Source organism: Apium graveolens, chromosome 10, assembly GCF_009905375.1.
Source record: "Apium graveolens cultivar Ventura chromosome 10, ASM990537v1, whole genome shotgun sequence".
Classification (NCBI taxonomy): domain Eukaryota; kingdom Viridiplantae; phylum Streptophyta; class Magnoliopsida; order Apiales; family Apiaceae; genus Apium; species Apium graveolens.
The window spans coordinates 211,334,159-211,346,474 of record NC_133656.1 but is presented as its reverse complement, the minus strand read 5'-3'; the positions used below and the strand labels follow the sequence as shown (position 1 = coordinate 211,346,474).

The following is a 12,316-nucleotide window of genomic DNA, read 5'->3' as shown; positions in this document are numbered from 1 at the left end:
ATGTTCATTGAAGACCAGATCAAAAAGGGCAACATGAACCAGTACCTACAAAGAAGACTTGATGATAGAGATAAGCCCTCCGGCGGCGGGAAACATGTGGTCAACATGATTTTCGGAGGAACCTCCTCCCCACCCCGGAGCCCAGATGAGGACAATGATGTCCTGATGATCCAACCTGCTGAGGATGACCGCATATATTTCTCCAATGCCGATTATGAAGGCCTGGATCTCGAGCACAACCAAGCCCTGGTCGTGACTCTCAACATCGCCGACAGTGAGGTACAAAGAATTTTGTTTGATAATGGTTCCTCAGCTAACATTGTTTTCGAGCATATCCTTAACAGGATGAAGTTGGGACACCTCCGCATGGATCCATGCCTCGAAGACCCTCTCTATAGATTCGGGAACAATATGATCCCGATCCGCGGGGTAATATACCTCCCCATGTTCTTTGGTGCCGCACCCCGGCAGGTATCTCATATCATAAAGTTCTACGTGATAATCGATGCATCCTCTTATAACATGATCCTAGGAAGACCCACCATCACCAAACTTCGGGCCATCCCGTCTACAATTCACTTGAATCTGAAGTTTCCCACCCCGGGAGGCATCGGAGAACTTAGGGGAGACCGGGGTACATCGGGAAAATGCTACGGACAGGCGCTGGTCATGGCCGAAACTAATCCAGAAAATAGAAAGAAGGCAATGGCCTTACCCAAAGGCCAAAGCCGCAAGAAGCATCGTGAACATTTCAGCAAAAGGCTAAAGTTGGACATCAACATGATAGAGGATTCGGGATACAGCGTAACCAACGCCGACGCCCGGATACAGAAATTTATAGAAATATGAGAGAAAACCAAGGTAGAACTTGCCGCCCAGACGGTGGAGATAGAATTGGACCCCGGGAACCCCACCCGGAAGTTGAAAATTGGAAAAGGCCTAGAGACATCCTTCCAGGAAAAGCTCATCTCGCTGCTAAGGGAATATGCGGATGTATTCGCATGGGCACTGGAAGATATGCCCGGGATTGATCAGTCTGTGGCAATGCACAGTCTGGACGTGGACCCGAGGAAAAGACCGATCAAACAGAAAAGGAGAAACTTTTCCCCCGAATGACAGCAATCAATAGACGAAGAAGTAGAGAAGCTGCTCAGGGCTGACATCATCTGTGAAATCAAGTATCCCGACTGGCTCGCCAATGTGGTGCTAGTCAAGAAACCGAATGGAAAGTGGAGAATGTGTGTCGACTACACGAGCCTCAACGCTGCATGTCCCAAAGATTCATATCCCCTCCCGAACATTGACCAGCTGATCGATGCAACTTCGGGCCACACCATGCTCAGCTTTATGGATGCCTTTTCAAGATATAACCAGGTCCGCATGAACCCCGAGGACATCGCCAAAACAGCCTTCATCACGCATAGGGCAGTCTATGCCTTTGTTATGATGCCTTTCGGGCTCATCAACGTCGGAGCCACCTACCAGAAAATGATGAACACTATTTTCAAAAGCCAACTGGGAAGGAATATGGAATCTTATGTAGAAGACATGATCTCCAAGTCACTCACAGTCCCATATCACATAAAAGACCTCGAGGAGTGTTTCGACAACCTGAGGAGATACAACATGAAGCTGAACCCGGAGAAATGTGCATTCGGTGTACTTTTAGGCAAATTCCTGGGGTTCTTGGTCAGCGAAAGAGGAATAGAAGCAAACCCGGAGAAAATCAATGCCATAATAGAAATGAAGATACCTCACACTCAGAAAGACATCCAGAAGTTGGCGGGATGCCTAGCGGCCTTGCGCAGATTCATCCCGAAGCTGGCGGAAAGATGTCTTCCATTCTTCGAGTTGCTAAAAGGTGCCCGGAATAAGAAGTTAGTGGACTGGACCCCAGAATGCCACACAGTTTTTGAAGAAATCAAGAGGCACCTGATGAACCCCCGGTGCTATCAAAAGCCAAGCCCGGAGAGCCTTTATCCCTTTACATCGCCGCTGTCCCCAAGGCTGTCTCTTCGGCACTGGTCCGGGAGGAAGGAGGAATGCAGAGCCCCATCTACTATGTCAGTCAAGTCCTCAAGGATGCCGAGACTCGGTACCCAAACTTGGAAAAATTCACCTTGGCCCTTGTACACTCCAGCAGGAAGCTGAGGCAATACTTCCAAGGCCGAGAGATCAGAGTGGTCACAGATCAACAGCTCAGGAAGATCATTCACAAGCCAGATGCCTCCGGAAGGCTAGTTAACTGGGCCATTGAATTAAGCCAATTTAACATCAAGTTCGTGCTACACACAGTGATAAAGGCCCAGGCCTTAGCCGAATTCGTCATGGAATGCACCTTCCCAGAGCGACAACTACCCTCCCCCCAAGAGATAACCCCGGAAGGAACCAACCCGGGAACGGAATTCTGGAAGCTCTATGTTGATAAATCATCCACGGCCGAAAGGTCCGGAGCGGGCCTCATCCTAATCATCCCAGAGGGCTTCACCATTCAGTAGGCAATAACTTTTGGTTTCAAGGCAACGAATAATCAGGATGAATATGAGGCACTCATCTCCGGGCTCAAATTGGCAAAATCTCTTGGTATTTCAAAGATGATCGTTTACAGTGATTCTCAGATTGTGGTCAAGCAAACCAGTGGAGAATATATCACGAAAGATCCAACTTTGGCACAATACTAGGCAATGGTACGAAATATCCTGGAAGCCACCCCAGACATCACCATACTTCAGATCAACAGAGAAGAGAACTCCAAAACAGATGAGCTGTCCAAGCTCGTGTAAAATACTTTGGACCTCGCCAGTTCAGTGTACTTCGAAGAACTCAAAGTACCCAGCACAGAACGAGCTGAGATCCTATGCATCGGGAGCCCAGACAATTGGATAACCCCCTACATAGCTTACTTAAGGGATGGGACGCTCCCGGAAGACCATAATAAGGCCATATACTTAAAGCACAAAGCTGCTCGTTTCTTCCTGGAAGATGGTCAGTTATACAGAAGAACCTTTTCAGCACCCACCCTGAAATGTGTGGACCCAGATGAGGCCAATTATTGCCTCCGAGAAGTCCATGAAGGCATCTGCGGAGACCACCTGGCGGCCAAAGCTCTAGCTTACAAAGTCATCAGACAAGGATATTACTGGCCCACAGTCCACTCCGACTCCATCGCTTATGTTAAGAAATACCCCCAGTGCCAGAAATTCAGCAATGTTCCCAGGAAAAGCCCCAGCCTGCCAGCATCGGTATTATCTCTGATCCCATTTGCTGTTTGGGGCATAGATATCATGGGCCCCTTTCCCCGAGCAAAAGGTGACCTCCACTACCTCCTGGTGGCCATTGATTACATGACAAAGTGGGCAGAAGCCAAGGCCATGAGGACAATCAATCAATAAGATTGTATCAAGTTTATGGATTCCATCGTCATGAGGTTCGGGATCCCTGTAGTTCTCGTCTCCGACAATGGCCCGCAGTTCATCGGGTCCGAATTCGAGGCATATCTGAAAGAGCTCGGAATCAAGCACAAAAGAGCATCGGTTGCGCACCCTCAGGGGAATGGACAGGTCGAAGTAACTAACAGAACCATACTTCGGGGCCTGGAAAAAAAGACTAGAAGAGTCCAAGAAAACTTGGCCTGATGAGCTTCCAAAAGTCCTATGGTCCTACAGAACCACCCCCAGAACAGGAACGAATGAGACCCCCTTCAAGCTTACGTACGGTACCGAAGCCCGCATGCCAATCGAAATCGGGTCCCCTTCCCTCAGGGACATTAACTTTGACGAGATCTCAAACATTGAGGGACTTAAGACCAACCTGGAGCTCCTAGATGAGGTAAGAGACAAGGCGGTAAAAAGGATGGAAGGCTACAAAGAAAAGACAAAACTCTACTTTGGGAAGAAGGCAAAAATCAGGGAGTACGAAGCGGGAGACTTGGTACTCCAGCACACCGAGGCCTCGGACCCAACAAATCAAGGAAAACTCCAACCCAACTGCGAAGGCCCCTATAGGGTTAAAGAAGTGCTCCGACCAGGAACTTACAAGCTAAGCTACCTCGGAGGAACCGAAGTCCCAAACACTTGGCTCGGAGCCCGCCTAAGGAAATTCTACCAGTAAAGGTAGGGCGCGCATTCCCGGATCTCCTCTACTTTTAGGCTATAGCAGCTTGATGTAATTTTCAACCCCCTCCCCAGGGACCATTACACAACCCATGTGTACTTGGAAAATTTTATTCCATTAAAATTTTAAAACCCCTCCCCAGGGACCATTACACAACCCATGTGTACTTGGAAAATTTTATTCCATTAAAATTTTAAAACCCCTCCCCGGGGACCATTACACAACCCATGTGTACTTGGAAAATTTTATTCCATTAAAATTTTAAAACCCCTCCCCGGGGACCATTACACAACCCATGTGTACTTGGAAAATTTTATTCCATTAAAATTTTAAACCCCCTCCCCGGGGACCATTACACAACCCATGTGTACTTGGAAAACTTTATTCCATTAAAATTTTAAACCCCTCCCCGGGGACCATTACACAACCCATGTGTACTTGGAAAAATTTATTCCATTAAAATTTTAAACCCCCTCCCCGGGGACCATTACACAACCCATGTGTACTTAGAACACTTTATTCCATTAAAATTTTAAACCCCCTCCCCGGGGACCATTACACAACCCGTGTGTACTTAGAAAATTTTATTCCATTAAAATTTTAAACCCCCTCCCCGGGGACCATTACACAACCCGTGTGTACTTAGAAAATTTTATTCCATTAAAATTTTAAACCCCCTCCCCGGGGACCATTACACAACCCATGTGTACTTGGAAAATTTTATTCCATTAAAATTTTATTCAGTTAGAATTTTGACCCCTATCCCGGGGACCGCAACACGAACCACGTGTACTTGGAAAAATTTCGATGTAAGAAAGCAAAACCAAATATGAAAGGGAAATATATTTACATGCATTCCCGTGGCAAACCAAGCCCCGGGACAAATCCAAATCAATGTCATACAAAAACCAAATAACAAAGTCTAAAAGCCACAAGGGCTCTAAGTCTGAAATAACAACAAGTTACGAAAAACAAATTACAAGGCACAAGGCCTGGATCTTCATTCTTCACTTCTCGGGAGGAGGAGGAGTTTTCTCGCGGCCCTCTTCGGGAGGCGGAGGCGGCTGTGCCCCGGAAGTACCCACCTCAGCAGCTTTGGCTTCTTCACGACGGAGCTCTTCGGCGAGATACAGCTCTATAAATCCGTCCATATCACCACCCAGATTCTTAGCCAGATAAGCACAAGCAATGTCCCAGCAGATGTTGACCTTCTCAAAGATCTTGTTATTGAGCTCCTCATAGTAAGCGGGGGTACCCCGGAAGGACTCCAACACCTCCTATGCCCGGGGCCTAGTAGCAAGCTCTTTTTTCAAGTTCTCCACCTCCGCCCGGAGGGATCCAACCAGCTGCTCCGCAGCCTCTCGAGACTTCACCGCCTCAGCAACAGCCTTTTTATGTTCTCGAGACTCCTTTTCCTTCACCTCCCGGAACTTGGTGAAGCTTTCCTTCTCCTTAGTTAACTCCTTCATCGCAGCCTTATTCTTGGTCTCCCTTATGTGGAAGTTGTGAAGAATGGTGGAGCAGCCACTGATCCGAGCATGGGCCTGAAAATAAAATGACTAAGTACTAACGCAAGGGCAGGAGAGAAAATGACAAGGGAACGGCCTTACCTCCGAAACATCCCGGATAAGGTGATCAAGGAAGGTATCCAGATCCTCTGTGGCATAGCAGTCGTAGTCAGCAGGACAGGCATAGTTGTCAAACATTTCATTCCGGCGATCATCCAAAGTCATCCGGGCTAAGAGTTTCTTCAGCGCATCCTCCTCCACCAACTTCTGGCTCTCCTCCTCAGAAGGACCCCATCCAGAAACCCTCATATGCTGGGGAGTTCCGGAACCACCAGCAACCTCTGCCGCAGCCTTCCTCTTACGAGGATTCAACGATCCAACTTCCACCTCTTCCAGCTCAACTACCTCAATCTCATCAGGCTCCGGGACAGCAGGTGTGGTAACCACCGGAGCACTTTGCCTCGCACCACTACATCCACCAGCTGCTTTCTTCCCCGAGTCCAATTGTACGGCGCCACCAATCTTCTTGAACCTTCCGGCCAAATCTTTAAATTGTTGCGACATAGCGTAATGGAAAGGATTAAGGAGGGGAAGGCCTGCACAAGGAACAACAGTTATAAAGAGGAACAGGGCAAAGATATATATCAAGAAAAGTACAAGGGAAAAACTACTAATGTAAAACACTTACAACCAACATTAAATATTGTTTGATTATCTAAAATGGTATCCCAAGTCCACTAGGCACCAAGAGCAACCACAAAGTCATACATCTTCACTAGGGCATCTCCACCGAGCCGCTCGGATGGGAACCTGTTATTTTTCAAAACAGTTTTGTACAAAGACATAAACTCCAGGTCCCAGCCCCGGATGAAGATGAACTCCTTGTGCCAGCTCCGGAGCGAGTTCAACATAAAGACGGGAGCCTTTTTGGCATCGGAAGGGAGCCCACAACCATCTATATTAAAGGTAAACCCAAAAAGGGGAGGCAAGGTGGACTTCTTAATCTTAAAAAGGTAGTGGAAAAGTTTAAACATGGGAAGATACTTCTTTACATGGCAGCAGGAAAGGAACCAAGAAACCCACTTAATAAAATTGGGGGCCAGCTGGGTGAAAGGTATCCCGTAGACATCGTGACATAGAGACTTGGTAAATTGATGAAGGTTGGGCCTCATGCTACGCATATGCTCTAAAGGAATTCCTACCCAACCACCAACAGGGCGGTGATAAACCCTCTCGTGAGGCTCGGGCCACCTCGACTTCATATCATCCCTGAAATGAAAAACGGCCTTCACCAGGTCATCTATTGGCTGAAAGGTATACTCAGAGAGGTCGGGATGACGGGGAGCTGGAACATACCTAGTCCCGGGAGCATTATAGAAAAGCTGATCCATACGGGCCCCATCATAAGGTTCTATGCCCCCGGGCCTATAAGCAGTAGTAAGGTCCCTAAAGTAGTAATCGTGGGGAGGACTATTCTCACGGGTCTGAACAAAGTAATGGTCTATGTCTATCCAAGACCCATCTCTCCTACCCAAGGTTTGTCCGGGGTTTAATGGGAATGTAGGCAACTCCTCAACTACAGCTTGGCGACGGGGAGGCATATTTTCTGGTTTCGGGGAAGAGTCACTCGAAGAATTTTTGGGAAATCCAAAATGGGGACGGTCAGGTCTACGTTTCAGGTTAGCTAATTGTTTCCTTCTACTCCTCCTAACCATATAACCCCGGAGTCTATGCCAGTTCGGGAAGAAAGAGAAAAAGAAAGAAAAACAAGAGCCACTCAGAAACAGTTAACCTTACAATCAAAACACCAAAATACATCACATAACCTATACATACATATATGCGCCTATAACACATGTTATGAACAGTCATAAAAACAAAGAACAAGCCCAGTTTTTTGCATAAATCAAAACCCTTATTCGCACATATACAGATACTAAAACACAAACCCAGATTCACTACAAGCGTAAATCATTTCTTGGCAAACAAAAGCTATAAACCTAAACAACAAACAACAAACAACAGCCTGTTTGACTCACCAAAACGTGACACAATAAAAGTAAACTGATTCAGATACTTGGACACGCATGCATTCTCAAAACTCAGACTACAAGTATTCGCCAAATAATCACCAAGAAATAAAAGAATAGAACGAGAAAAGTTCGAAAACTTACAAGAAAGCAGGAGAAATAAAGCGGCTTCAAAAATAAAAGAACTCCCAAATTCGACTTGGAGAAAAAATGGCAGAAACTTTTTATGTTTGCAGTGGCTTAAAGAGAAAATAAATGAGAAAGGGGGAGTATTTATAGGCACAAATGGAGAGGTAACCCACTCAACTGCCTTGCAACCCGGTCTGTCGAATGAAGACACGTGGCACAATCCTGAGCGTCGAGAAAATAACCGCTGCAGTTAATGATTACATTGCTCTAATTATTTAACAGGCGCGGCTTTTGAGGAGAAGGGGGGGAAACTGCAACGTTTCGTATACATACATATACTTACACATATATTCGTGCAAGAAGCTCAACCGCCGCCTGACACTCCGGGGAAAGTGCTAAAGTACTACCCACCTGTCACATCTGCACCAAGGCCTGCCCAAACACAACCCCGAGGACTTGTACCCTACAACACCCCGGGGTTAGGGGCCATAAATGAAAGGAAAAATGACAAAATTTTTCCAAGTGCCAAAAACCAAAAGGCCTACCCAAACACATCCCCGGGGACTTGTACCCAACAACACCCCGGGGTTAGGGGCCACAAATCAAAGGAAAAATGACAAAATTTTTCCAAGTGCCAAGAACCAAAAGGCCTACCCAAACACAACCCCGGGGACTTGTACCCAACAACACCCCGGGGTTAGGGGACACAAATCAAAGGAAAAATGACAAAAATTTTCCAAGTGCCAAGAACCAAAAGGCTTACCCAAACACAACTCTGGGGACTTGTACCCAACAACACCCCGGGGTTAGGGGCCGTAAATCAAAGGAAAAATGACAAATATTTTCCAAGTGCCAAGAACCAAAAGGCCTACCCAAACACAACCTCGGGGACTTGTACCTAACAACACCCTGGGGTTAGGGGCCACAAATCAAAGGAAAAATGACAAAATTTTTCCAAGTGCCAAGAACCAAAAGGCCTACCCAAACACAACCCCAGGGACTTGTACCCAACAACACCCGGGGTTAGGGGCCACAAATCAAAGGAAAAATGACAAAAATTTTCCAAGTGCCAAGAACCAAAAGGCCTACCCAAACACAACCCCGGGGACTTGTACCCAACAACACCCCGGGGTTAGGGGCCGCAAATCAAAGGAAAAATGATAAAATTTTTCCAAGTGCCAAGAACCAAAAGGCCTACCCAAACACAACCCCGGGGACTTGTACCTAACAACACCCCGGGGTTAGGGGCCACAAATCAAAGGAAAAATGACAAAAATTTCCTAAGTGCCAAGAACCAAAAGGCCTACCCAAACACAACCCCGGGGACTTGTACCCAACAACACCCCGGGGTTAGGGGCCGCAAATCAAAGGAAAAATGACAAAAATTTTCCGAGTGCCAAGAACCAAAAGGCCTACCCAAACACAACCCCAGGGACTTATACCTAACAACATCCTGGGGTTAGGGGCCACAAATCAAAGGAAAAATGACAAAATTTTTCTAAGTGCCAAGAACCAAAAGGCCTACCCAAACACAACCCCGGGGACTTGTACCCAACAACACCCCGGGGTTAGGGGCCGCAAATCGAAGGAAAAATGATAAAATTTTTCCAAGTGCCAAGAACCAAAAGGCCTACCCAAACACAACCCCGGGGACTTGTACCTAACAACACCCCGGGGTTAGGGGCCACAAATCAAAGGAAAAATGACAAAAATTTCCCAAGTGCCAAGAACCAAAAGGCCTACCCAAACATAACCCCGGGGACTTGTACCCAACAACACCCCGGGGTTAGGGGCCGCAAATCAAAGGAAAAATGACAAAAATTTTCCGAGTGCCAAGAACCAAAAGGCCTACCCAAACACAACCCCGGGGACTTGTACCTAACAACATCCTGGGGTTAGGGGCCACAAATCAAAGGAAAAATGACAAAATTTTTCCAAGTGCCAAGAACCAAAAGGCCTTGTTGTGAATATATTGTGTACTTGATTAAACAAAACATCTAAGTAGATTTTACTTAGTGAAATAATGTAGCACTCGACGGATAAGAATTTTAATCCCGACGGATAACTCATTATAGTCCCGACGGATGATTAACTTATTATCCATCGAGTGAGTAGCTTATGTAACAATAAGTTTGTAGCACAGTGATGTATGCACCTTTGTATAGAATCTGTAGTAGCATATAAGTCATGTTGACTTTAACTAGATATGCAGAATAGGTTGATTAAGTGTACATAATTAATGTCTTGTAATTCTGTATAAGTGAAATGAAGTCAAGTGCCAAAATAGCTACCGACGGATGATTAACAAAGCCTTCGACGGATGATCAAATGACTATCAATGGATGTTTAATATAGCAGTCGACGGATGATCAATTAAGTCATCGACGGATGATCCGAAAGTCGACGGATGATCATATCAAGAATTCAAACATCAGTTGAACAGTGAAAGCTGACACACAGCCGTCGAGTTGTATACAAACACATTGTGGAAGCCCATTAACTGGGTAATAGAGGACGAAAAGCAGCAAAGATTAAGACTGTTAGATTTTATATTTGTTCAGTCTTTTTGACTTTGTAATCTTGGTATTATATAAACCTAGAGAGTAGCAAATAGAAAAATAACTGAGATAACTGAGAGAAACACAAAAATAGAGAAATCTTTGTAAGCAGAATCTTTAGCATTTCCTGTAAACTCAGTAGTTCATTTGTAAGCAGCTATGAGCATTCTTGCACACAGAGTCCTCTCGATATATTATATATATCTCTGGTGGAATTGTTTAAATCCACCAGAAAGTTTTTAAAGACTCTTGTTTTTAATTACTTATATTTTGATTCATTATATTTCTATTCCGCATTGTTCTAATCAAAACATTATATCTATATTCGAGTTTAACATTTTTATTTCAAGAAAAAGGTTCAAGAATTTCATTCAACCCCCCTTCTGTAATTCTTGCTATATTGTTAAGGGACTAACAATTGGTATCAGAGCAAGCTCTTAATCTACAAAGAGTTTAAAGATCAAAACAATTCAGCAAGATGAACAAGAAAGATGTTGGAGTCAAGATTCCTTTTCTTGATAAGATAATTACCATCATTGGAAGGTAAAGATGCATCTTCATATGCTTTCTCAAGATGAGGCCTATGTGGACTGCATAGAAAGAGGCCCTCATGTTCCAATGAGAGCTGCTACAGGAAACGAGCCATCTGTTCCAAAACCAAGGCATGAATGGTCTGATCCTGACATTGAACAAGTCAGGAAAGATAAAAAGGCCATGAACATTATGTTCAATGGTGTTGATGCAGACATGTTTGATAACATCATCAACTGCAAAACTGCCAAGGAAGTTTGGGATACAATACAGATAATTTGTGATGGCACTGAGCAAGTTAGAGAAAATAAAATGCAGCTCCTGATTCAGCAATATGAGCATTTTCACAATGAAGAAAGTGAGTCACTCACTGACATTTTTAGTAGATTCCAAAAACTACTAAATGCTCTTAAGTTGCATGGAAGAGTCTGTCAGACTAAAGAATCCAATCTGAAATTTCTCAGATCTCTTCCAAAGGAATGGAAACCAATGTTAGTCTCATTGAGAAACTCACAAGATTATAAGGAGTTTACTTTGGAGAGACTGTATGGCATTCTGAAGACCTATGAGCTTGAGATAGAGCAGGATGAAAGAATGGAGAGAGGAAAGAAGAAAGGAGGATCCATTGCACTAGTTGCTGATCTGGAAAAGGAGAAGGAAGTGAAGATGGAAGCTGTAGAATCAACTTCAAAGGTCTGTGAGAATAAGGGTAAGGGGCTAGCTGCAGAAAGTGAAGAATCATTGAGCCAAGATGACATGGAGGACATTGATGAGCACCTAGCATTTCTTTCAAGGAGATTTTCCAAGCTCAAGTTCAAAAAGAACTTTGGAGCAGCCAAGCCAAATAGAAACATGGTGGATAAGTCAAAATTCAAATGTTTCAAATATGGCTTGGCATGGCATTTTGCAAATGAGTGTAGAAAGTCAGATTCCAGTAAAAAAAGGTTTGAGTCTATAGATTACAAGCAAAAATACTTTGATCTACTCAAACAAAAGGAAAGGACTTTTATTACATAAGAGAATGACTGGGCAGCTGATGGTTTGGATGAAGATGAAGATGTCAGCTATGTCAATCTAGCCCTTATGGCCAAGTCTGATGAAACAGAGACAAGTTCCTCAAGCAATCAGGTAATCACTACAAACCTTGCACATTTATCTAAAGCTGAGTGTAATGATGCCATAAATGACATGTCTACAGAATTGTATCATTTGCGTGTTACACTTAAGTCTCTCACTAAAGAAAATGCTAAAATCAAAGAAAACAATTTGTTTTCAAGTGAGAGGAATAATGTACTTGAGTCTCAGTTTTTTGAGTTTGAGAAACTAAAAATTGAGTGTAAGATTGCCAAGGAGGAATTAACTGAGTCCTTGAAAAAGGAAGAAATTTTGAAGAAGCAGCTCAAGCGTGAACAAGAGGTGATTAAAGCATGGAAAACATCTAGGGATG

At 44.6% G+C, this 12,316-nt stretch overlaps 2 protein-coding genes across 2 annotated transcripts; both read left to right on the top strand.

Annotated features, from left to right (window-relative positions):
• On the top strand, positions 1 to 849 carry LOC141691752 (uncharacterized). Its single transcript, XM_074496510.1, has one exon. The coding sequence runs from the start codon at positions 1 to 3 to the stop codon at positions 847 to 849; it is 849 nt and encodes a 282-aa protein (XP_074352611.1).
• Positions 850 to 3,729: 2,880 nt separating this feature from the next.
• Positions 3,730 to 4,110, top strand: LOC141691751 (uncharacterized). Its single transcript, XM_074496509.1, has one exon. It carries the CDS (start codon positions 3,730 to 3,732, stop codon positions 4,108 to 4,110), a length of 381 nt encoding a protein of 126 aa, XP_074352610.1.
• The last annotated feature ends 8,206 nt before the right edge of the window (positions 4,111 to 12,316 follow it).